The sequence below is a fragment of the Kalmanozyma brasiliensis genome (genome assembly GCF_000497045.1).
Source record: "Kalmanozyma brasiliensis GHG001 unplaced genomic scaffold PSEUBRA_SCAF4, whole genome shotgun sequence".
NCBI classification, from domain to species: domain Eukaryota; kingdom Fungi; phylum Basidiomycota; class Ustilaginomycetes; order Ustilaginales; genus Kalmanozyma; species Kalmanozyma brasiliensis.
The window spans coordinates 898560-922822 of record NW_015961981.1 but is presented as its reverse complement, the minus strand read 5'-3'; the positions used below and the strand labels follow the sequence as shown (position 1 = coordinate 922822).

General features: G+C 59.1%; 8 protein-coding genes across 8 annotated transcripts; 5 read left to right on the top strand and 3 right to left on the bottom strand.

Moving 5' to 3' along the window:
- Nucleotides 1-302: 302 nt before the first annotated feature.
- Nucleotides 303-4166, top strand: PSEUBRA_005023 (uncharacterized protein; the record flags this gene model as incomplete). The annotated part of the gene is made up of 1 exon (XM_016438527.2): nucleotides 303-4166. The coding sequence occupies one exon, from the start codon at nucleotides 303-305 to the stop codon at nucleotides 4164-4166; it is 3864 nt and encodes a 1287-aa protein (XP_016290958.2).
- Nucleotides 4167-4351: 185 nt separating this feature from the next.
- Nucleotides 4352-5944, bottom strand: PSEUBRA_005022 (Membrane insertase OXA1/ALB3/YidC; the record flags this gene model as incomplete). The annotated part of the gene is made up of 1 exon (XM_016438482.1): nucleotides 4352-5944. One exon carries the CDS (start codon nucleotides 5942-5944, stop codon nucleotides 4352-4354), a length of 1593 nt encoding a protein of 530 aa, XP_016290957.1.
- A 657-nt stretch (nucleotides 5945-6601) lies between these two features.
- On the top strand, nucleotides 6602-11068 carry PSEUBRA_005021 (Mammalian uncoordinated homology 13, subgroup, domain 2; the record flags this gene model as incomplete). The annotated part of the gene is made up of 1 exon (XM_016438509.1): nucleotides 6602-11068. The coding sequence occupies one exon, from the start codon at nucleotides 6602-6604 to the stop codon at nucleotides 11066-11068; it is 4467 nt and encodes a 1488-aa protein (XP_016290956.1).
- A 228-nt stretch (nucleotides 11069-11296) lies between these two features.
- On the top strand, nucleotides 11297-12550 carry PSEUBRA_005020 (uncharacterized protein; the record flags this gene model as incomplete). The annotated part of the gene is made up of 1 exon (XM_059465440.1): nucleotides 11297-12550. One exon carries the CDS (start codon nucleotides 11297-11299, stop codon nucleotides 12548-12550), a length of 1254 nt encoding a protein of 417 aa, XP_059321601.1.
- A 183-nt stretch (nucleotides 12551-12733) lies between these two features.
- PSEUBRA_005019 (Methyl methanesulfonate-sensitivity protein 22) lies at nucleotides 12734-19132 on the bottom strand (the record flags this gene model as incomplete). Its single annotated transcript, XM_016438506.2, has 1 exon — nucleotides 12734-19132. The coding sequence occupies one exon, from the start codon at nucleotides 19130-19132 to the stop codon at nucleotides 12734-12736; it is 6399 nt and encodes a 2132-aa protein (XP_016290955.2).
- An 895-nt stretch (nucleotides 19133-20027) lies between these two features.
- Nucleotides 20028-20705, top strand: PSEUBRA_005018 (Manganese/iron superoxide dismutase, N-terminal; the record flags this gene model as incomplete). The annotated part of the gene is made up of 1 exon (XM_016438523.1): nucleotides 20028-20705. The coding sequence occupies one exon, from the start codon at nucleotides 20028-20030 to the stop codon at nucleotides 20703-20705; it is 678 nt and encodes a 225-aa protein (XP_016290954.1).
- Nucleotides 20706-20754: 49 nt separating this feature from the next.
- PSEUBRA_005017 (Alpha/gamma-adaptin-binding protein p34) lies at nucleotides 20755-22368 on the bottom strand (the record flags this gene model as incomplete). Its single annotated transcript, XM_016438504.2, has 1 exon — nucleotides 20755-22368. One exon carries the CDS (start codon nucleotides 22366-22368, stop codon nucleotides 20755-20757), a length of 1614 nt encoding a protein of 537 aa, XP_016290953.2.
- A 395-nt stretch (nucleotides 22369-22763) lies between these two features.
- On the top strand, nucleotides 22764-24212 carry PSEUBRA_005016 (Fumarate lyase, N-terminal; the record flags this gene model as incomplete). Its single annotated transcript, XM_016438516.1, has 1 exon — nucleotides 22764-24212. The coding sequence occupies one exon, from the start codon at nucleotides 22764-22766 to the stop codon at nucleotides 24210-24212; it is 1449 nt and encodes a 482-aa protein (XP_016290952.1).
- Between the last annotated feature and the right edge of the window lie 51 nt (nucleotides 24213-24263).

Below are 24263 nucleotides of genomic sequence, written 5' to 3'. Positions count from 1 at the left end.
GGTGTGTGTCACTTTTTGGTCCAAGCGAGAGACTGCATGGAGCTCGATTACAGTAGATGCGCATGTCAGATGGCCCGTCACCACCACCACCACCACCACCATCATCACCTCCTTCCTATCGCATCAGTCTCGCCGACTATACGCTTCAAACACACAGGAAGCGGGGTAGGCTCAACCCCGGCAGTCATTCTCCCCCAGGTCATGCAAGTGATTTTGACCCTGTGACTTCGCTCAGCAATTCCGCATCGACTGAGCCAACACTACCTCCGCCCACCCGCCGCTTTGGCCTCTTTAGAGCAAGGATGTCGACCTCCGCTGCGGGATCTAGGAGGACCCGCGCGTCGATCGCGGCACCTTCCTACGCATCCTCATCCGCTTCCGTCGCGCGCAGCAACGCTCGCGACTCCTCGAGGCGGCGCTCCACAGCCAGCGTATCGCGTTCCCGTGGCCGCGACTTTTCCGATCTCGACTCGGACACCTCAAGACCGCGTCGATCTGTGAGGCCATCCCTCGAGGAAGAGCTCGACGATGCGATCATCGAAGAGGACATAGACGAAGAAGCCGAGGATGAGCTCCTCGTTCTTGAGCAGGTCACTCCGCGTCCCAATCGTCGCATCCACTACGAGGACGTCGACCTCGATACAACACAGACAGCACTCGACCGCTACCGCTCGCGCGAACAACAGGGTAAGAGGGTTGCAAGAGCCTCGGTCGCAGGACCTCTTCCCAGCAACAGCGCAGCCAGTCGAACGAGCAACTCGGCCATCTCGCGAGGATCCGTACGGTCCAGACAGAGCGCGCCTCTTGCTCGCACTTCCCATTCGGAGTTATCAGGCTCTCGAAGCATGTACACAGCGCCCAGCGAACACGCAGGCCCTTCCACATCTCGTCGCGGTCGCCGCACAATCAATGACGATGTTTCGGCCGACACGACCATGGCACGACCAGGACAGCGACTGCGTCCTCCCGCCAACCCGGACGGGCGTCTGGACGTTCCCACCATCGAAGAGCGGTGCGCTGCGCTGATCATCAATGCAAAGGGCGTCCTACACTTTTACATGAGCCTTTACAGCCGAGGCTGGCGATCCGAGTCGTTCGACGATATGCTTCGTAACTGGACGCCTTTCGAATCGTACAAAATCAACCAGCTGCTGGCGGAGGCTCAGTACATGCATCATTTCGTCGATATCGAAGAAGTCCTTGGCTCGTTGCGCGCAGCAGGGCAACCGCGTCCCGACGGGTTCGAGGAAGCCATGAAGATGGCCAACTGTGCCACCTTTGTCCACTACATCCATCAGCTCCCTACCGATCCGGCGGCGTACGGTCGACGCAGCGGCCAGGACATCACCAGTCGGGACGTCTTGGAGGCCCCCTTGCGCAATATCAGCGAACTTAGCGATGCAAGGCGCATCTTCCTCCGATGGATTCTGCCATTCGATCAGGAGCTCACCGACCAGATCCTCAACATGCTGCTCGACATGAGCATTCAGATCTACATCAATCGTCTCGACCGTATCATCGCTGCTGTCCGCACGGGGGAGATGGCGGAGGACATGGCCCAATCGACCATCTCCGATCACCTCGTCGACCTCATGAGCGGTGATGTGGTTCGTCACTCCTTGCAACGGGTCAAGAGGCAGCGGCGAATGTCTCGAGCCGAGATCGAGAGGATGGTGCAGCGCTACGAAACGTTCGCCAATGTGCGCCAGATCGAGTTGCAGTCGATGGAGTATGACGTGGACGCCATGCGCGAGGCTTTCTCATTCCAGAGCATGTCCGCCGACCTCACGGGCTACGTGCGAGATGTGGTGCGGGAGGTCGATGCCGAGATGCACTCGACCACGCTGCCGCTCATCATCGACCGACTTGCTCGCGAGTCGAGCGTGTTCAGTGCGTCCGATGTTCCCGACGTCGTTCCTGGCTCGAGCTCCGTCATTGATAGCGGCATCCGTGACTCGTCCAGCGTCATTGCAGGCCCGAGCCAGTCTACGCCGAAAGCAGTCCACCGCGCCGCACAGCCTTCGCAGCCATTTGCCTCGCAGTATGCCAACTGGCTGGACGATATGCTGGAAGACGACGAGACGCAAGCGAACACGCAACGCAGCCGACCTAGGCAGCCCGTCCAGAACGACAACGTCTATGTGGACTTGACGGACACGCAGAAGGTGCGCGAACTTGAAGACATGCTGGAGACTTCGACGGACGGCGGATTTTCAGCTGTCTCCGACAGTGTTGATCTCGACGTGGCTTCTAGCCCACCACGATCAAACCAACTCGGGGCTCGTCTCTCGGCGGCGCTCAACAGCTCGGGGCGCAACCCAGCGGCGGATCAGCGGCAGCTTGCCGAGCCGACGGCCGCCTCGGACAGCAGCGATGCAGCTGGCGTTGGCGCTGCGCCGACCCGCATCCCTGACGTGCCTCTAGACTCGCCAAGCAAGGAGAAAGCAGGCAGACTCGGCTTTGACAGCCAAAACCGCCTCGTGCGACTGATCTCGGACGCCATCAACAAGAATCAGCGCCTGCTCGATGGATCAGCAGCCGCAGTGCGAGAGTCACGATTCGACTCGCAAGGCGAAGAGGAAGAGGATGTGTTCTTGGAGCAGGCTTCCCGCAAGCGCGGCAGACCGAAGGGCAAAGGAAAGGCGAAGGCTCGTCAAGCGGACGTCGAGGCTGCAGCGCAGGCGAAGCCGAGACCGCGACGCAACCTTCGATCCAACGCTGCGCAGCCACCTGCGACCACTGCGGAGGACGAAGCCGCTCGCAATGAGGAAGACGAGAGCGATGACAGCGAGCCCGAGACTGCTCGGAGGACGGGATCGCGTAGTTCGACGAGGCAGTTGCGGCTCAAGCAGGAGTCTTTGAGTCCATCCAAACGGCAGGCTCAGCAACACGCAGCCGAGGTTGCCGAGACCGAGCAGCAGCAGGTCGCTGCGACCACCACAGCTTCAGATGCACGAGTGCAGGAAGCGACTACGACCCGATCGACCCGTTCACGAGCTGTGAGAGGTCAGAACGGCAATGGAGGCGCTACCGGTCTTGGACGTGGCCTGCCAGATGGGATGGATGCCGAGGCGAAAGCACGGATCCTCTCGACGGCATCCGGACGTCTGCGCGAAGAAGGCGCGGGAAGCGACTACGATCAGGACGAGAGCTACGCTACGGCTCAGGGCGCCGGCAGGAACAGGCTTGAAGGCGTCAACCAAGAGCTCGCAGCAGCGCGTGCCACGCCGGACGACAACTTTATCGGCGACGACGACGAAGCCATCCTCGATCGCCGAGCCGCCTTGGACGCTGCGATTGCAGCAAAGAAGCCTCGAGCAGGGGTGCTGCACTTTGCCCACCCTACCGCTGATGACGATGCGGTGCCCCTCGACGGGTTGGACGACGAGCCGCCTGCCGTTGACGGCGAGAACCCCGATGCGATTGCTATGCGGGACGGCAATGCGGTCGCCGAGATCCTGCGCTCGAGCAACACTGTTCCCACACGTCGCACTGGGCCCTATCGCCCAGAAAACTCGCGCAACCGTCCACAGCCTGAAGAAGCCGATCCCGTCACCATCGACCCACCCGAATCGGAAGTCGACGAACTGGAAGACGAGACGTCTGCGGCGGAACCGGGCACCTCGGCGCGTCGTCGTCGGCGCAACGCGCACACCGCCCCCCTCGGCCAGGCTGTCCGCGTCGAACCGTACAAGCGCTCGAACCTGTACATTACGGGCCACAACATGACGGGTCGTTCGCGCTGGACCGACGCCGAGACCACCTGCCTCCTCGAAGCGCTGCACGAGCTAGCCCGGTACAAAAAGGTGTCGCCCAGATTCAAGGTGTACCACGAGATTTTGCGGAAGCACGGGGTGAACGGGACGGAATCGAGGTTGCTGGCGAGGTGGAACAACGTGCAGTTGAAGGATAAGAGTCGGAATGAGTTGATGCGGATGAAGCGGGAGGGGAGGAGGATTCCGTATTGGAAGAGACTGTTGCATCCGAATGTGTGGAAGGCGCCGCCGGCGGTGGTGAGGGGGAGAAGGGACGAGACGGAGGATGTGCCGGATGTGGGGGAGGAGGTGCCGGGAGAGGAGGAGGGGGGTGATGTGGACGATCCGATTGTTCAGGTGGACGAAGAGGAGGGGCGAGGAAACGGTGTCGAGGTGATCATCGAGGGTTGAATATCACGTCCGCTATGCCCATCATCTCAACGGTACCAGATGTTGTTCCTTACAATCCAAGCCATCATACCCAGTGCTAGGTTCTTCTTACGGCTTGCGTGATTTGTAAAAGCGGTGTGTGGGGATGTTAGAATACAAGATAGATGCTTCGTATGACCAAGGGGATGGGTCTTTCCTCGTCTCATCTACTTCTTAGCACGACGTTGTCTGGCCTTGAGCACGCGCTCTCTGTTCTTCTGAGCAGCGGCGGCCTCCTTATCGCCAATGGGGGAGCTTGCCTCGTAGGCGGCCTTGTCATCGAGGATCTCCTTGAGGGCGTCGGACCTGCTTCCTGCCGCAACGGCTCCCTTTGCGCTCGTGGCACTGACGACGGGCTTGACGGCCCTCTGCGTCGCCGAGGAGTCCGACATCTGATCCTTGGCCGCGCGCAATTTGTCCATGAACGTCTTTGGTTCGTTTGCATACGGATTCTTGGGATGCTGGATTCGCTTTGGGAATCTAGCCCATTGTCTCACGATCGGAATTTGCAGCACGGCCAGCTGCAGCAGCGAATACAAGTTGGTCGTTGCCCAATAGACCAACACTCCCGAGGGGAAGGTGGTGGAAAACCAGCCGATCAGGGGCATAGCACCACGGAAGACGTACTTGATCATAGTGCTCTGGTTCGGATCCGACTGGTTGTTGGTGCCCACCTTGAAGCCTAATTCGGCGACGGCAAAGGTGGCGAGCGTCGAAACGGCTGGCAAGATCCACGTGGGATCCGGTTGAGTCAAATCCATGGTCCACCACGGTCCGCCGTGGGCAAACGTCTCGCTCCCTGACTTGGCGATGCGTTCCAAGGCGAGGAAGAACGAGAACATCAAGGGGAACTGCACGAGAATCGGGATGATCGAGCCGAGGGGGTTGGCGTTGTTCTCGCGCAACAGACGTTGGGTGGCCTGCACGGCTTGTTGGAGGTTCGCCTGGTCTCCTGCGGCCTTGTAGTGCTTCACGTCGTCCATGTGACGTTTCATCTCGGGTTGGATGTTGCCCAGACGGATGGCGTTTTTCTGACCGGCGACGTTGATGGGCGAGATGAGAAGTCGAAGCGCCAGGGTGGTGACGACGATGGTGCCCCACCAAGGGAGCCCGGTGTGGGTGCCGACGAACTCGAGCAGGTTGGTGATCCAGCCGGGAGGGGTGACCCAGTGGTTGAGACCCAGCTCGGACAGTTCACCTGCCTTGATACCTGCTGCTGAGCCGAATGTTTCGGTGAGGGTGGCGGTGGCTGTGGGATCAACGTTGCTGAATGTTTGGGTAAGGTCCGAGGTGAGGGAGGATGCTTTGGTTTGAAGAGTCGAGACGGCGTCGTTTGCGGATTGCTGCGTTGACTGCAAGGAGTCGGAGACCGAGGAGCCGGCATCGCGAAGATGTGTCTCGGTGGACTGCTTCAGCTCGCTAACGGCTTCAACGGCCTCGTCCTTTTTGGACTCGAGCTGAGAGGAGACCGTCGATGCATCGGTACTGGATTTGTTGGAAGAGCCCCAGAACGAGAGACTTCGATGTGCGATGCTCGACGAGAAAGGCTTGCCAGCGAGCAGAGCTGGTGTGATGGCCTTGCCGAAAGCCGTCGGAACAAAGACGGGGCTGACCCTTGCTATCCTCGGAGACGCCGAAGCAGCTGCTGAGAAGCCCCGCGACGTGGAGGCAGTACGGGTCGAGGGAAGAGTGGCCTGAACCAACAGCGACGCGCTGCGTAGGCGAACCCGCTGAGCGAGCGAGACGGCACCTCCGACCATGATGACTCGTTGTTGACTACTGAGGCGTGTGATGTGGACGGAAGCAAGCCGAACCTGCATCGGATGAAGCGAGACCCTCATCATCACTCGAATGAGAAGATCTCGTCAAAAAAGGGAAGGACTGCGCTTAGGTAAGCCGTCCACAATGGCTCTGACACCTTTGATATTTCTCCAAGCACCGCTCAATGACGCACGCACAGACAGCCACAGATCCAATTTTGAAACACACAGGCCGGATCGACGCGGCTGAGCCTTTTGTTTGCCCTGTCAAGATCAGCTTTGACCCTTGACCATCCCATACACTCTCTCTCATCTACGCTCCCTCTTCCGCATCATCACCTCAGGCATTGCTAGACTGCTATCGCTTTCCGCAGTCATATACCCAGCATTTCTCGTCGAGACCTGCCCACTCCACCCTTGCGTCGAAGCAAGCCACCTTTCTTTCTGCAATCTCGAATCACTGCCTTCGACTGGCTGCGTCACCGAGCTCGACCCCGCGAGCCCAATCACAGTGGTCACAGTCGCTTCAGCAAGCATGTGCACGCACAGATGAATTCAACACGTATGCGGCTCTTGCTTCGATAGGTCTCCGACGCCCAACGCAGACTCTTGCCAAACAATCGTCTTCACCTCCCTTCGCCGCAGCCGATCGTCATCATGACCACCCGCAGCACCAGGAGCAACCGAAGCGGCTACGCTCGCGAAGTCATGACCGACGGCGATGTCTACGTCTTCCTTCTCCAGGTCGCCTATCATGCACACCTCTCGCAGGCCCGCAGGGAAGCAAAGGCGAAAGCCAAGGAGACGCTCGCATTGTCTCCGAATCCAACAGGCTCTCTGTCCGCCGCTACCTCTGCGTCGGCAAAGAAAGCTTCGGAAAGCTCCAAAAGTGATAGCTGGATGGGGTTCGCCGGGCTTGGAGACATGATCCGTGATGTCGGCGGGTCCTCCAAATCAGCGCGCTTCCCAGAGAAGCTCATAAAGCGTCTCAACGATCGTCTGGAGCTTATAGCCATGGGGCGGGACACCAACTACAAGGATCAGAGCTTGCGGCAGACCATCGGCATCTTCTACGGCACTTTCAAGGAAGCCTCGTTCCAGAAGCAGATGAAGGAGAATCGCAAGATCGAAGAGCTCATCCTCATCTTCGTCACCACGGCCCAGGGCAGTCTCAAGAAGAGATCGGCAGGCGACGAATGGAAGCAGGAGCTCAACAACCAGGTCGGCCACTTTGTCAACATCATCCGCGAGTGTCTCAAGACGGTCAGCAGCGTACCGAGAGAACTCACGGAGCGTCTTGAAAGCTATTCGTCCAAGCTGGCGCCCTCGGCATCCTCAGCCTCGGTGTCCTCACCAGCAGCGGTCTCGTCAGGCTCCAATGGATACGCAGCAGCGAAGGACTACATGAGCGCATCAGCTAGTGCCAGTCGTCGAACCAGCTCCGCAAGTACGGTCCCAACTTTGTCGAATCCTCTCGCAGATTCGACCATGGTCCGTACTGTTGGCGCCCTCTTCTCGGTCGAGCTCAGCCAGCTCAGCCAGGATATCGAGTTCGTGAAAAAGACATGCACAGAGCAAGCCGCTATGACCGACCTAAAACGATGCGTCAAGAACATCAACCTACAACAGCCTTGGCCAGGGCGGAAGGAGGACTTTGCATCGGAAGAAGCATATCAGCAGTGGAGGACGCAGGAGCTCTCGTCGTTGTCGCAGATCATGATGGAGATGTGCCAGAACAACCCAGAGCTTCTCAAGAGCACTTCGAAGGATGTGCCAGGTCTCTCCCCCACGCGACCCTCCGCTTCTCGTCCCGAGTCGTATGCCGGCGCAAGCGCAAGCGGAACACCCAGCACCGAGAACGCTTCCGACACAGCAACGCCAGACGCCGAATTTGCAGGTCTCTCGGTCGACTCTGCGGATGACGACGTCTTTGCCAACTTTGTCTATATTCCACCAGATCCGCGCGCATACTACCACCGGGCGCTCGAGATCTGCATCGACTACGACCTCGAAATGATCAAGCACCAGCCGGAGGAGGAAGAGGTCTCGCTCAGCATTCTTTCCAAGAGCCACGTCGCGCTGCTCGCCGATTGCGCCGAACGCTGGCGACTGGCAGCACCTTTCGTCAGCGTGTCGCACCTGGACGTCATCAAGGCCAAGTACGACAACGGAGAGGTGCCGCTCGATTGCGTGTCCGAGTCGCTTGGCTCCGTGACGCGCACCCTGTCCGAAGTCGATTTTGCCTACTGGATGCAGGAGGAGCAGGCGAAGCTCGTTAAGCTGTACACTTCGCTGTTCGAGTCATTTCTTCGATACCTCTACGAGACGTTTCAGGACATTCACAATGTCGAGACGGACGACATCCAACCCTATCTGGCCATGGTTCAGGATCTTCATGCCACTGGCTTCGTACGGCAAGACAAGCGGCTCGAAGCGGAAGCCATCGCGCTCGAGTCGCATGTTGAGGAGCTCAAAGACGCGATACGGATCATGGCCATCCATGAGTACACGTCCAAGACCACCGAACTCTTCTCCGAGGTGGTGACCAACGAAGTCGTGCCGCTCGTGCAACTGCTCGACTGGCTCGAGAAGGGGGCTAAGCGGCTGGACAAACGGTATCCAGAACCCATCTTGGGCTCGGTCGACGCGGTCTCGTTGCTCCTAGAGAAGCAGGTGCCACTGTTCCTCGACGACCTCGACTCGATGAAGCAGCAAGTGGTCGACCACGCCACGCGCGAAACCGACCCGCTCGCATTCGAAGACATCTTCACCCTCTACAATCGCGTCAAAGCGCTGCTGCGCATGTATAAGGCCTTCTGCCCCGACAGCGCTGCCGCCACCTTCAGCCTCACCGACTGGTTCGAGCCGCACATCCGGCACTGGCTCATGAACTCGGAAAAGAAGACCGCAGAGTGGGTGCACAACGCCATTGTCAACGACACCTTTACGCCCATCGACAGCGAAGGTGCGGTGCACAGCAGCAGCATCGACGACCTCTTTGGCGCCCTTCAGCAACCGGTCGATTTTGTGCTCGGACTCAAGTGGCCCGACGCCTACCAGAATGCTCGCTTCCTCACCACGCTCAGCAAGATCGTCAGCCGCGCGGTCGAGCAGTACTGCAGCCGCGTCGAGGAGATGTTTATGGAAGAGATGTTCCCGCGCACGGCTGAGGACCAGGACATGGCGCAGAAGCAGTCCGCCTGGATGGTCAAGGCCAAGCAGACGCTCTCTGGCGAGAAAAAGGTGGAGCCGTTCCATTTCCAGTCCACCTCGTGCGTGCGACTCAACAACATCGAGGCGGCCCGCGTGCTGTTGGACAAGCTCTACCAGAAGATCGACGCGGACAAGCAGGCGGAGATCGTCAAGCGACACGCACCGGAGGTACCGGACAAGCGGGCCATTGGACGCTTCATTTTCAGCATCAAGATCGTGCTCGGCGAGAACCTACAGCCTGTGCGCGACTCGGGGGTAAACCGGATCGACTCGTTTGTTACCCTCAGCGACGAGAGGGGGCAGAAGATCGCCAAGACCCGCACGATCTACGAGACCTCGGCGCCGAGGTGGGACGAGGTGTTTGACGTGCACGTCGAGCAGCCCATGTGGCTCGCCGCGACCGTGTGGGATCGCAAGCTGATCGGGGATCACAACCTGTGCGGACGCGCCTACCTGCGTCTGGATCCGAGATACTTTGGTGACTTTGTGTCGCACGAGCTGTGGATGGATCTCGACACGCAGGGGCGGCTGCTGTGCCGCGTTAGCATGGAGGGCGAGCGCGACGACATTCTCTACCATTTCGGTCGAGGCTTCCGCTCGCTCAAACGAGCCGAGAGCGATATGGTTCGGATCATTGTCGACAAGATGTCCGTGTTCATCCGTCAGTGTCTGTCGCGCTCGTTGCTCAAAACGCTGGTCAAAACGAGCGGGATCAACCTCGACAAGGCGATTGGCAACGTCAAGGCTCTCTACGCCTCGGCGCTGGCCAGTACGAGCGCCAACACGTCCATGATCCCCCCCGTCGAGAGCGAGGCCAAACCCAAGAACCGGCCCGTCCAGCTTACGGACCACGAGATCGAGTCGGCCATCATCCCGCTCTTCGACTACCTCGACGAGTGTCTTGCGACCCTCAAGGGAAGTCTCTCGGAGCACGAAGCGCTGTTGGTACTCACCAAGGTCTGGAAGGAGGTTCTCAACATTATCGAGTCGATCCTCGTCCCACCTCTCTCGGATTCACCCTCCAGCATGTCCCAACTCTCCGACAAGGAAGTGGATATCGTCTTCAAATGGCTTTCGTTCCTCAAGAACTACTTTCACGCCTACGACACCGAAACCAACATCACGCACGGTGTCCCGCTCGATGTCCTGCAAGGCCCGAAATACCGCGAGATCCTCTCCTACCTGCTGCTACACGATCAATCGACGGACGAACTGATGATCGAATGTGTGCGCGGGATGCAGCTCAAGATGCGTCGGTCGGGCACCCAACGCGGGGCGAAGAACAAGAGCGTCTTGAACCAGCGTTCGTTGGGGACGATCAAGAAGAGGAAGCAGGAGAAGAAGGAGGAGGATGGCGAGGCGACGGCGAATGGGAGTTTGGATATGGCGATGAAGCTGTTGCGGATGCGACCGGGGACGGGGGATTTTTTGCAGCAGCAGATGGCGACAATGCACATGATGCAGAGTGCGGCGGTGGGGGCGAGTCCTGCGAGGGGTTCGGTTGCGGGAAGCGGAGGTGGAGGAGGCGGGTCGGCAGGCAACGGAGGAGGAGGTGGGGGGAGACAGACGATGGAGATGCGACTCAATGCGGCGGCCAAGCGCGAGAGTCGATTGCCACCCATGCCGACGGCGTCGCAGGGGTTGCAAGGTCCAGCGCACATTGGAGCGCCAAAACAGCAGCAGGGATACCAGTTGAGGGATGATCCCATGCCGACACACGCACCCTCCGGGCCTCGTTCGCCAGGCGGACCATCGCTCGCGGGAGACCGAACCTCGATGGCGGTCTACGGAGATCAGCCAGACACGCCGACGCGGAGAAGCTCGAGACAGCTCCCTCGCACAGGGACCAAGGGTCCCAGATCCCAGGGCGGGGGCGATTCTGTGTACAGTCGGATATCGAGGCAATTGTGAGACTGACTCCTCTCTTTCGAAGTCACTTGCTCTACTTTGACTGTGGTGCGCTGGAATACATCGTCTACCGAACCTGAGGCTGGGATGAGTTTGATGGCTTGATGAGCAAGTGCGGAGAACGGAACTCGGACCCCTCCACCCGCCACCTTTTTTTGGTAAAGACCCTGAATCACGTCCATTCTTCCCCTTCATCCACCCCAACCTCGCGCTCTACCAGCAGCGACAACGATGGCGAAAGTCCACTCGCTCATCGCCTCGGCCACGCGGAAGGGCGAGAAGAAGCGCAAGCACCCATCTTCCGTCTCTTCACCGCCGACAATCGGTCAGGACGAGACGAGGTTGCAGTTGGATGACATACTTTCCTCCCTCCCCGGGTCGACGAAGAAGCACACCGCAATCGAGCATGACAGCACAGGGAGGGAGGAGAAGAAAGCCAAGAAAGCGGTTGAAGGCAGCGCAAAGGGAGGGGAGGTGAGCGCGCTTGATCTGCTTCTTGGCACGGGCGGCGCGGTTTCCAAGAAGGAGGTGGCGAAGAAGGGTGGGATGAACGAGCTGGGCGAAACTTCGACATCAAGCAGCAGCAGCGGCATGCCGAAGGTGGCGAGCAGTATCACCGACACAAAGAAGCGCAAGACCCAGCCCGACGCTCACAGACGCACCACCCTTCCATCAAACGCTTCCTCCTCAACCAAGCCCATGCGCTCAGCTGATGCAACTTCCATCTCCACCCCAGCCGTCGGCACCTCCTCCGCTACACCACTTGGCACCCCCGCATCCCCATCTTCAAGCCACATTCGACCCCCCATCGAAGCTGCTCACACCCTGAAAGCGCTCAAACAGCCCCTCCGGCTGCTCATCAGCACACTGCAAACGCTCGAATCGGAGCAGACGCTCGTCGATCGGATGTGGTACAAGAATCGGGCGCAGTTCCGGTCTGCCTTGTGGTGGGTCGGTTACGATGGGGTGCGGAGGTCGCTTCGACGGCTGCTTCCTTCCAGTTCTGGTGCGGAATCGGGGAGTAGGGGGGGAGATGGGGAGGGGAGGGGGGGAAAGGGCGTGCTGCGGGGGTTGGTGCGGGTCTACGCGGGCCTGGGAGGGGTCGATGTTCAGGGTGGGCAGGGATGGGTGACGATTCCGAAGTTCGATACGCGCCCCACAGCAGACAGTATACACGCCTACCTCAGCACGAACGAGGACGACGTTCGTCAGGCACTCTACCAGCTCGCAATGCTCGAACGCCTGCTTCACGTGGTGCGAGTCAGAGCAGAGACAGCAGGAAGCGTGATGGTCACGCATCTCAACACGCCACCCGCCCCAACGTTTGCTCCGGTGGTGACGGGACTCTTGGCGTTGGTGGCCGGCGTGCATGCCGAGGTGGAGAGGTGTGTCGCGCCGGGTGGGGCCACAGGGGAGATTGGGAGGGTCTTGCGCGGGTTGCTGGGTCAAGGCCCTGATGAGGGAAAGGGCGGGGTTGGACGGTGATGCAATGGACACTGGGATGGCAGATCACAATCGCTCATGCGGCCTCGATCGGTATCACACGTTCAGACGAGACTTGCACACACTGACGAGCGGAGATTGAGCATGCATTCCTGTTGAGCTGTCCATCGTACATCAAGAAGCAGAGACTGAGCATGCATTTCTAGTGAGCTGTCCATTGTGCGTTTAAAGAGGTCGTTCCTGATCGACGCCTTTCAGCCCGCGCTCGACCACCGCAAGCCGAGCAGTGACGAGTTGCACCGCCGCGCTGAACTCCCCCTTGAGCGAAATCATCACCGACGCAGAGCCCAACTTGCTCTCCACATCGGACAGCGTTGTCCTGCAGAAGCGCAGATAGTCTAGCGAGGGTCCCTTGCTGCTCGCCACAGGAGTGTCCTCGACGTATGCACGCAGTGAAGAGAGAAGTGCGGAGAGGATCGAGTACGCCGTGCCCATGGTAGTGGCGTTGGTGCTGAGAGAGGCGGCGAGCGTTGTGTAAGTGGCGTTGAGGAGGGCGAGGCGGTGTGTGGTGAAGGCGTCTAGGTCGAGACTGGAGGTGCGGTTGGTGTCGCCGACATCGTCTGCTGCCATGCTGGGCGAAGACTGGGCATCCACGATGACAGCGCGCCACTGCGTCGCGAGAGCGTACATCAGCGTGGACTGGTTCTTGGACCCCATCGCCGCTTCTATCAATGACTTGGTGTACACATCCTGCACCGACAGCACGCGCGCCACTGCCGTCTGGATCCACACCGCCAGGAACTCCACCTCGTACTCGCGCTTCTGCACCGCTGTCGGGTCCAAGCTGAGCACGTTCTGCAGGAACCTGAGTCCGACGTCACGCCTCCCAATCGGATCGTCGATGCGTTTCCACGACTCGTTGCCAAAGCCGAGATACGAGCTCCACTCTCGCAATCCATTCGTCACCAGAACCTGTGCGCATCCCGCCCAGCAGTCCACCACAAGCTCGAGGAACTGTCGAGCTTCGGCGGCCTTGAGCAATCTGTTCATCTTGGTGCGCGAGGTAGCCGCCGCATTGCTGCGATCAGCGTGGCCATCGACTGGTATCTCGTCCAATCGCTCAGTGACGCCCAGGCTCATCACCACGGAACCAGTGGCAGCCGCCTCCACGCGTCGGTCCGGGTGATAAATGTTGGACAGCAGCTGGAAAAGCGAAGGCGAGATGGAGCTCTTGACCAGATCGGCAAACTCGCGGTTCCATTTTGTCCTCTCGTTGGCAGCCGCAGCTAGAGCGAGCGCTTTGCTTGCTTCCCGCTGACGGTCCGGGTTTCTGACATCGCCTTCCGTGCTCGTATCGCCTTCGTCCAAGAGACGCGCCAGTAGAGGATCCTCGAAGTCGAAATCGTCATCAGCCTCGAATAGATCGGCGAAGCTGTCTTGACTCTCTTCGTTTCCTGGCGGCTGTGGCTGATTCGCGTGGACTGCAGAGGCAGTGCCTTGGTTGCTGATGCCGGTCCCATTCGCAGGCGTCGTCGTGCTCTGTGCGGGCTGCAGTATCTTGATGCGAGCCAGCAAGAAAGTCTGAATGCATCTGAGCACTTCCTGGCCGATGCGCGGCTCAAGCGACATCTGCGCCTCGAGCATCTGCTGCGTCCAGGCCGGAGACAAGAGCGAGTAATGCAGCAGCCTCTGATCAGAGCCTTCAGGCCGAGCCCTACCACCGTCGAGGTCACCGTGTCGGATAATGTGCTGGATCGACCGCAGCGCCACTACGAGCAGCCGAGCGAGTTCCTCCTTTCTTCGCAAGGCGGCCTGTCGAGCTGGAGCATTCTCGAAGATAGCTGCCATACGAAGCGCATCTGGCCTTGCTGCACTCTGACCACCTCGAGCTTGAAGCGATTCCTGCATCTGCCGTCGTTCGTACTGCTTCGTGGTCGAATCGAGCTCCTCGTATTCACGACGCAGCACCGTGATGGTCTCGCCAAACCACCTGGTCACCGGACTGAGATCCAGGCAGTGATGTCGGAAGATGGTCGCGACATACATCATCGCGCGAATGCAAGTGACTTGGCTGACGAAGTCGGCGTCTTTGAAGGCCGGCAGGAAGCTCTGGATCTGTCGGAGCCGTTGAGGTGAAGATGCTGGCACCAGGTACAAAAACAGCATGATGACGTTGTAGTGGTTGAACAGGACCGACCGTTGCGAGCTGGTCGGCACATCAGTGCGGGTGAACGGCATCACACGGACCGGCGTCATTCGAGAGAAGAGCCGCGAGATGCGGCGATCCCCTTCCTTGGCGTCAGCGGCAGATGCGCGCAGTTCTTGACCCGTGCGACCGAGAAGGCGGATGAAGAGATGGAAGCCCGGATCCCGCGTGGCTTCACCCTCGGCTACATCTGCGGTGGACAGCTTATCGACATCAAAGTCTCTGAGGAAGGCCGGAAAGTCGTGCTGCTTCTCGGTGGGCAGATCGGCAAGCTTGTGACTGTTGAAGATGTCGAACAGGCGCGCAAGCGTGACTTCCGCGCCTTCCATCGTCCATTGCCATTCCGAGGTCAGCAGGCAGCATCGTTGCAGCACAAGTCGCACGTACGCGTCCCGTTTTGCCAGCATGTGCCATCCGTTGGCCAGCTCTTTGCTCTCGCCCGATCGAAAGTGGATCAGAGACAACGCTCGCGTGACTAGAGGCCAGCACTCTCGAAGCAGGGGCGACGCCTGCGTTTGTGCAACCGGGGAGATCTGTGACAAGAGTTCGAGCGCAAAGAGGCAGTACCAGAGACTTTCGGATCGCAACAGAGGCGCACGCTTCGGCATGGAGTCGTCCCATCGCTGGAAGGCAGTCTCGAACTGGGTCCAGAAGAGACGCCCGTCCATGACTTCACGGCTCTTTTCGAAGGAATCCAGGAGGTGAATGACGCTGAGCCACATGGCTGTGGCCTCGTCTACGAAGACGTGTGCAGCCTCCTCCTCTTCGTCGTCCATTGCAGCCTCAGTTGAAGCGTCCGCAGTGTAGCCTGCCGTGGCTGCCTTGCGCACATTGCGAACGCAGCGATGAAGCCCATGATGCAGCAGCAGGGACATGAGCGTTCGGCTGTACGTCAGCAGACTTTCGACGGTCGGTGCTTCCGGCTCCAGAGCATAGTTTGCGTCTGCGTCGCAGATCGCCATCGCTCTCCAGCAAAGCTCGAAGCGCATCCAGGCCAATTGAAGGCACAACGACTTGCGGTCCTCCCGAGATGTTTTTGAGGCAGGAGCTGACTCGCTCAACGAGAGCACGGAAGCCTGCAGCTGCTCGATCCGCTCGAGGATGGTGCGATAGCTGCGGAAGATCGAAGCGGCGTCGGATAGTCCGTCGCCAGCACCTTGAGCCTGTCGCACTAGCCAACAGCCAAGGAAGGCATTGGTGTCCGCGATGAGATTCCTTGCGCGTCGCCCTCCGTCGACGCTCGAATGATCGCTGGACCCACCAAGCGCGCGGCTGATCGTGAGTCGAAGGCTGTCCATGTAGAAAGGCAGCTTCGCAGCCAGCTCGTCGTGATCCATGTCGATGTCCAGCACTGTTTCTTCGAGGCGCAAGACTGGCCCCGTCCAAGCCCGTGGAACATGCTCCTGACGAAGCAATTGGTCCGGCAAAGCCATCAGATCAGGGAGTCGAGCCAGCAAGGAGGAGTCTCCAACCTTGAGCGATATCGCTTCTGCGAAGGGGGCTATACCAAAATCCAGGCTGATGCCTTCAAAGTCGTCCCAGGCGTCGCTGCCAGTCGAGGCGGTTGCCGGCCCAGGGTGCAGCGTTGGAAGCGGACCTGGTATCGTGCGCAAAGGACCTTTTGGTGGAAAAGCATCCGCGTGTGCACGTGTCGGTGTGCCTGGACTGTGGCCGTTGACCGCATGCAACCTGGCTAGGCCCGCTGATGACACTGAAGCAGACGGGGATTCCCGCACATCTCGGGCGGGCGAAGGTGCCGCGTCCTTTGCCATGAACAGCGACGGACCCGGTTGTGCCGCTATGCCTGCACGAACTCGAGGCGCAGCTAAGCGTGAATCGAGAACGTTCACTGGCGTCGAGTCTCTGACGACACGGCTCAGGATCTGCCATTGACCATCGTCATCCGAGAGCGCATCATCTCCAGGAGCATCGTAGATGTTCGCGCCCGTTTCGGCATATCGCCTCGGAGCCGGATTGGCGGTAAAGAGAAGTTCGTGCTGTTCAAGGTCGAGACGGGGTCTCACACGAGGACGTACGACGGGTGGGTTGAGCAGTGGGCCCGAAGCCCCTCTGCCGCCAGCGGTGGTCGTGCGACCGACTCTCGGATCCAGCTTCCTTCTCTTCTTCTTTCTGCTGGATACGCGAGGCTGTCCGTCCTTGTCGAGCATCTCTTTTGTGAAGCGTGCTTGTCGCCGTTGATTCTGATCGATCTCTTGTAAATGGGATCGTGTTGAGTGGGTCGCTCGTTCTTTCTGTCGATGTGCTGACACGAAGCCATCCAATCGGGCTTGTCGATGGTATGGAGTGCCTTTTGCTCGCCGAACACCGGCATGACTGCTCGTCTTGCGTCCCTCCGTCCGGCTTAGCATGCGGTCGATCGCGTCCCTCTCCCGGTAAGGAACCTCCGAGTCCAAGCGATGGACGGACCACCACTGAGCAGGCCTCTCGTCGATGTCCTCCACCTCTTTGTGTCGGTCCGCATCTGTGTTTGAATTCATAAGATTGGCGCATGCGAAGGACACAGAGGCCTCAGACGACAGCGAAGTCCCCGAAGAGGAAGATGAATCGGAGTCTGGATCGAGCAGCAAGGCGTTGTTGCCGTTGAGACTGTCGTGACGCCGGAGCCTCTTTCGTGTCTGACCCGGCCGTAGTTCCTCGTCGTCTGAGCTTCCGTCTGCGTTGACGCTTGGTGATCGCGGTCGGGCGGTGGTCCTCTGCTCTGTTCGATTGCGAGCTGCAGCGTCCGACGACGAGGACGAGAGGTGCCCATCGGAGTGATACGATTTGCCGTGCCTCATGGCTCTCAGATCGCGAATGTGCTTGCGAGCCATGCCTGCCGGCATCATTTTCTTGAGTTGACGGAAGCGACGCTCGTAGTCGGTGCTATCGCTGCTGGATCCGTCGCCGGACCATCGACTCCTTCGCTTGGCCTTCGTGATCGGCGCAGCAGGTGCAGGCCGTTCGTCCTCCGAAGAGTCGACGATGAAGGCATCACCGAGCGCCGGTGTTTGCCGATCTGAAGTAGGAGTTGCTGCGGATTCCGATGGCGACAGTGCGCGCGGAGGTGGTCTCCGGCGAGTCAATATCGGAAGCGGCACTGAGTCATCCTCATGGACTTGCGAATCTTCGGAAGCCTGAGGCGGTGCTGTCTGGCCGTTGGCATCGACTTGAGCAGTCGTTCTCGGGCCCTTGTAGGTAGCGGGTCTTGACGGACCAGGTCGGTCGCGATGCCGATTTGTTGATGCGTTTCTCGAAGCTAGCATCTCTGCTAGATCAGGTAGTCTGCCGCTTTGCGATGGTGTGGGCGATGTCGATGCTGGCCTCGCAGCGCCTGCATGCCGCCGGACCGAGTCCGTCTCGCCGAGCAACGGTATTTCCACAAAGACTTCTGGCATAGTCGCTGCAGCCGGCGACGAAGGAGCCGAGAGGTCCTCGTGATCCGCCTGAGAGCTCGGACCTGAGCTCGGCACCAGCCACTGACTCTGCGACTCTTCTGATCCTTGTGCCCCGGTGTTGTCACGCTGTGCCCGAGCGGCTTCCTCGGCCAGCCTCTTTCGTTCCTGGCGATGCCATTCCCTTTGGCTGACGACGGCGTCCTGCCAGTCGTTGCGGAGCAAAGCTCGCTGGTAGCGGGCAGCTTCGAGGGTATACGGGTTCAGCTGTGCTGCGTTCCTCGTGCGGAGCTGTCGTCGCGGCGGAGTGGGCGGCTGAGCAGCAGCAGCCTTTGCGAGCTGCTCATCGTCGGGGACTGCATCTCTGCTGCTCTGCACAGGCTCTGCTTGTGGTATATGCTGGAGAAGATCTGGTAAACGTGGTGGTGCCGCACCACGCTTAGGAATGCGGAGAGGCGATAAGGGGGGCGTCGAGGAGAGCGAGAGGACGAGGTCAGGGTGGCGACCTCCATCCGCGGCGTCTGTCGCCGGTTCCATCGATTTGTTCTCTTGAGTGAGGTCGTGAGGCCTGCCGGTGTCGATCGGCGGAGAGGGTTGCAGGACCTCTTGCTCCTCATGGCTTATAGCTGGCTGCTCCTCGGACTGCCGCAAGTTGTCGCCGATCAAAGAGCTATCATGGAGAAGGACCGCAGGCGACGAAGGAGGGGATGGCTGTGGGGAAGCGAGAGAGTTCTCGACGAATGGCAACGTCACATCGCTCTGTTGCGATGACGGCTGCACCTCGTATTCGCGCCCAATTGTAACATCGCCATCGACCTCCATAGACATCGCTTGTTCGTCGAGTACTGGATCCGGTCTAATGCTGACCTCGTCGAAGCGAGCTGACGGAAGGTTTGAGATGCTATCTGTCGAGCTTGCCGTCTGTACCGTGCTGGCTGTCCGCGGAACATCTGGAGGTTTCAAAGGTGAAAGTACTGGTGCTGGAGCTGGAGATGGTAGCGTTGTTGGGGGCAGCGTTGTATGCATTGTCGTTGCTGGGGTGTGGTCCTCCATAATCGTATCGTAAACTGTGACTGTTGCAGCCGTGTCGCCGTCTATAGAGCGAGTTTCCTGTGGAGCATCTGGCGCTAGTTCTACTGATTGCGCTGTCGGACTTGAAGACTCGACCGCTGGGCTGTGTCGTGTTGGGCTCTGTCTTCGATGAGCTGCACTGTGACGGATCGGCAGAACCGCCTCCTCGTCGTCTTCTTCGTCATCTTCCGAAACATCCCTGCGCCTTCGCTGTATGGGTTTGACCGAGTCCAAGCTGGACCCATACTTGTCCGAAGACTGGGAAACAAAGAAGATGTCCTCTTCATCAGATGTCGGCACTACCTGCTTTGTCGGTCTGTTCGTGGGTCTTGAAGGTCCCGCCTCGCTCTGCTGAGCTGCGTGTTCCGGCTCGAGCATCTCGGCATCTCTGTTCACCGTGTCATCGCGAGTTGCGCTCTTGTATGAACGTCTTGTATGAACGTCTAGAGTGAGGTTCGATGGTGATGATGATGGCTGAGCTGTGACTTGAAAGCGAGGTACTGGAATCGTGACTTTGTGTTGGTCTTTGTGAACTTTCTCAGCTGCAAGGCGTAGTTTTTGGCTCAGCTTTTTGGTCCTTTACGCGACGCGGACGCTGCCAAAAAGTGTCACTTTCACCCGATATCGCCGATCGGGTACCGATATCGCTCGCTGACTGGGATCAAGGCCTAAATTGCGTCAAGGTGCGCTCTGTGCTCCCGAAGGCGAATTTCTGTGGCTTTCTCCGGTGGAGGTTTTTGGGCGACGTCCGTGCCCTGTTGCCGCTTGGAGCGAGTGACAAAGCCGTGAAAGGCTTCTCCACCACCTCTTCTTCTCACCACAACCATCAACCTTCTCTGATCGACCCAAAATGCTTCGCACCGCTCTCACCCGTTCCACTGCCATCAAGGCTGGCGTTCGCACCTTTGCCGCCGCCCCCGCTGCGGCCCGCTCCAAGCACACGCTCCCCGATCTCTCCTACGATTACGGTGCGCTCGAACCCGCCATCTCGGCCCAAATCATGGAGCTGCACCACACCAAGCACCACCAGACCTACGTCAACGGTCTCAACACTGCCGAAGATCAACTTGCCGAGGCGCTCCACAAGAAAGACGTCAAGTCCGCAATTGCTCTTCAGAAGGCGATCAACTTCAACGGCGGTGGGCACATCAACCACACGTTGTTCTGGGAGAACCTCGCCCCGACCAAGCAAGGCGGTGGTGAACTGAGCAAGGGTGCTCTTAAGGATGCCATTGAGAGGGATTTCGGTGGACTCGAGCAGTTGAAGGGGAAGTTCAACGCTCAGATCGCCGCAATCCAGGGAAGCGGTTGGGGTTGGTTGGGTTACAACCCGCAGACGAAGAAGTTGGATATCGTTACGACGGCTAACCAGGACCCCCTGCTCAGCCACGTGCCGCTCATTGGGGTGGATGCTTGGGAACACGCGTTCTACCTGCAGTACCAGAACGTCAAGGCCGACTACTTTAAGGCTATTTGGGACGTGATCAACTTTAAGGCGGCTGAAGAGCGTCTGAAGAAGGCCCAGTAAATAGCGTCTCGGAAGAACGATGAAATCGAATCCATTCTGAATGATTGTTTTAGAATGCCATCGTCCCAGCATCGGGAGTAGCGGCATCTTCGCCGTTTGACCACTGCATGCTGAATGCGAGCGCCACAAGCGCCGCCTCCTTCCGGCGCTGATCGGGGTCTTGAATGTTTCGTACTCGCTGAGCGTGCCATTGCAGCTGGGAGAGTTGGGAGGCCAGGTCTCCATCGCCTGACCCATTTGGTAGAGTGCCCATCCCTAGCGGCCCCGCTTCGAGTCGAGCAGCTGCATTGGCGCCAAATAGGCGGTCCTGCATCTGGGAGATGTCGTCCATCGAAGGAAGGTCCTCTACGTCTGCACTCGGCAGTGATCCTGGATCAGCGGCGGTAGATGAAGCGGACTGGAAGGGAAGAAAGTCGTCAAAGTCGTCTTCGAATGTCCGTCCTGTATCGCCTGTGTTGAAGGTGGCTTCAGGTGCAGGTCCGGGCCACGAAGGGTCCTCCGATTCGAGGAACGCTTCGAGCTTGGCAAAGTCTGCAGAGTCCGGATTGCCGGAGGACGCGAGGAAGAGCTTTGCGAGCTGCTCATCCAGGTCGCTCGGGTCGGCGTGTTTGTCGAGATCCAAGGCGGGAAGCGCCGTGGCGAGACGCGCACCGGTATCAGGCCCATCGAATGCTTCTGCTCCATAGGCCTCATCATCGTCGAGACCGTCCAGTGCTGAGGCGTCGTCCATCGCGTCCGGGAAGCTCGAGAGAACGAAGCTCGTACCAGCGCCTGCACCCGTCATGCTCGTTGCAGTCCGATTTGATGTTGCCTGTTCCTTGCGCACCAGCCCGTTCCACATATGGTTCATGAGCGCCTCTCGTATCCTTTCGATGCCATCCTTGTCATGGTCCCTGCTTGAATCCCTATTACCATCATCGTGATCCTCCCCGTCTGACGCGTCCCCATCTAGCTCGTCGATCGCGATGAACTCCCATCCGTGATCGGCATACAGTGCGATGAGATCGCTCGTTTTGGCCGGCCTCGCCGATTGCGATGTCCCTGGACGGCGCGAGGACGAGCCAACGTCGTCGTCTAGGACTGTGACGACTTGCGAGTTCGATGATGAGAGAAGCGACACTCCTGCGACGATGCTGATGTCGGCATCGAAGCCGGCCGCCACTTTCGCTTCCAGATTTGCGGCCAGCAGACGATGGTGTTCTAGGCTTTGGCTTCTGTCGACAACCGCGAGATAGGCGGGATACGTCTGTGATAGCACTGATTCGACATTTTGATCTGGGGTCACACCAGCGATGGGCAGTGCGGCTTTTGTCGCCCTGAGCGTGATATCGGCATCATAGTATCGATTCGAGATGTGGTACGGGGTCGAGGTGTACCAGCCCAGCTGTTCGGTCTCGGCGACAGCGCTCGCCGGAGCAGTGTATGTGAATGAGCTCGAGCCTTCGTCGCTGTCTGCTTCAGACCTCTTTTCGACCATTTCGGGCGATCCTGTCCCCTGTGCGATCGCGCTGATGAGGTTCGACGCTGCCGCGGCTAGGGAGCTGCTTGAGGAGGAGGATGCAGAAGCGCCACGAATCGTCCTTGCCGGGGCGAGGTCGAAGGGCACCACGGCGACCGTGTTGAGTGGATTACCAGCGACACTTGCTTGCATTGCGATGGCCATGTTGCTTTCCGAATGCAGTCTTCTGTGATGATGGAAAGGTAGATGTGTCCGCAGAAGGCAACAAAGGGCGTTCCGAGCTGAGCAGCATGCAACCTTCTCAGGGTCCAGGTAGCCCGATCTTGCCCCATCCCGATTCGACCTGGAAAGATCCGCACGAACCATGTCCAAAGGGAAAAAATTTGGAGAGGCAGCAGGAAGAAAAGCTGGCGCAGCTCTGTCGAGAAACAGGCTCGCATGGGGAGCTGGAAGAAATGGCCACTCAAAGCTCACAATCCCACTCTGCGCAGAGCAGAAAGCTTTGATTGGACGTCCAATTTTGAATTCAAGAAGATCTCTCTCCACCTTATCATCAGCCTTCTCACAACCACCATCCTAACCTATCATCGACGGCAACCATGGCATCCTTCGAATCGTGGCAGTCGCCGCTCTCCTCGCGCTATGCGTCCAAGGAGATGTCCGGTCTCTTCTCCAATGCCACCCGTTTCTCCACCTGGCGCGAACTTTGGCTCAACCTTGCCATCGCCGAGCGCGAGCTCGGGCTCGACATCCCAGCCGACGCCATCGAGCAGATGCGCGCCAACCTCACTCTCGATGAGCGTCAGATGGCCTTGGCGGCCGAAGAGGAGAAGAAGCGACGTCACGACGTGATGGCGCACGTGCACGTGTTTGGGCTTGTCGCACCCAAAGCGGCGGGTTTCATCCATCTGGGTGCTACGTCGTGCTACGTGACGGACAATGCGGATCTGATCTTTTTGCGCAAAGGGTTGGATCTGTTGTTGCCCAAGCTGGCGTTGGTGATCGAGAGACTGGGGGCGTTTGCGGAGAAACACAAGGCATTGCCCACGTTGGGATTCACCCATATGCAACCGGCGCAGTTGACGACGGTTGGGAAGCGCGCGACGCTGTGGATCCAAGAACTCCTGTGGGATCTGCGCAACATCCAGCGTGCGAGGGACGATCTCGGATTCCGCGGTGTTAAAGGTACCACGGGTACCCAGGCTTCCTTCCTCGCGCTGTTCGATAATGATCACGCCAAGGTCGAGGCCCTCGACGAGAGGGTGACGGAGCTCTTCGGTTTCCCGTACGCCATGCCGGTCACCGGTCAGACGTACTCCCGCAAGATCGACATTGACGTCCTCAACTCTCTCGCTTCTTTCAGCGCATCCGCGCTCAAGATGGCGACGGACATCCGACTGTTGTGTCACCTCAAGGAGGTGGAGGAGCCGTTCGAGAAGGACCAGATTGGATCCAGTGCCATGGCGTACAAGCGCAACCCGATGCGATCCGAGCGCGTGTGCGGTCTCGCCCGTTGGTTGGGCAACGCGGTCAACTCGGCTCGTGAGACCGCCGGTGCACAGTGGATGGAACGTACGCTGGACGACTCGGCCAACCGCCGCCTCTCCATCCCCGAGGCCTTCCTCACCGCCGACGTCATCCTGACCATCCTCCAGAACGTTTCGGAGGGTCTCGTCGTCTACCCCGCCATCATTGCGCGCAGGATTCAGTCCGAACTGCCCTTCATGGCTACGGAGAACGTTATCATGGCCATGGTCCGTGCCGGGGGTGACCGTCAGGAATGCCACGAACGCATCCGTGTGCTCTCCCACCAGGCCGCCGCCCAGGTCAAGGAACACGGCAAGGAGAATGACCTTATTGCAAGGATCAAGGACGATCCGTACTTCCAGCCTGTCCTGAACCAGATGGATGCCTTGTTGGATCCCAAGTCGTTCACGGGTAGGGCTGAGCAGCAGGTCGACAGCTTCTTGGCCAAATGGGTCCAGCCCGCGCTTCAGCCTTACCAGGCCGCCATCAGCGGTGCTGGCAAGGCCGAGCTGTCCGTCTAATTCCGTCATCTGTACAATACATTCCATCAGTCTTGTTTTCAATCTCACGTT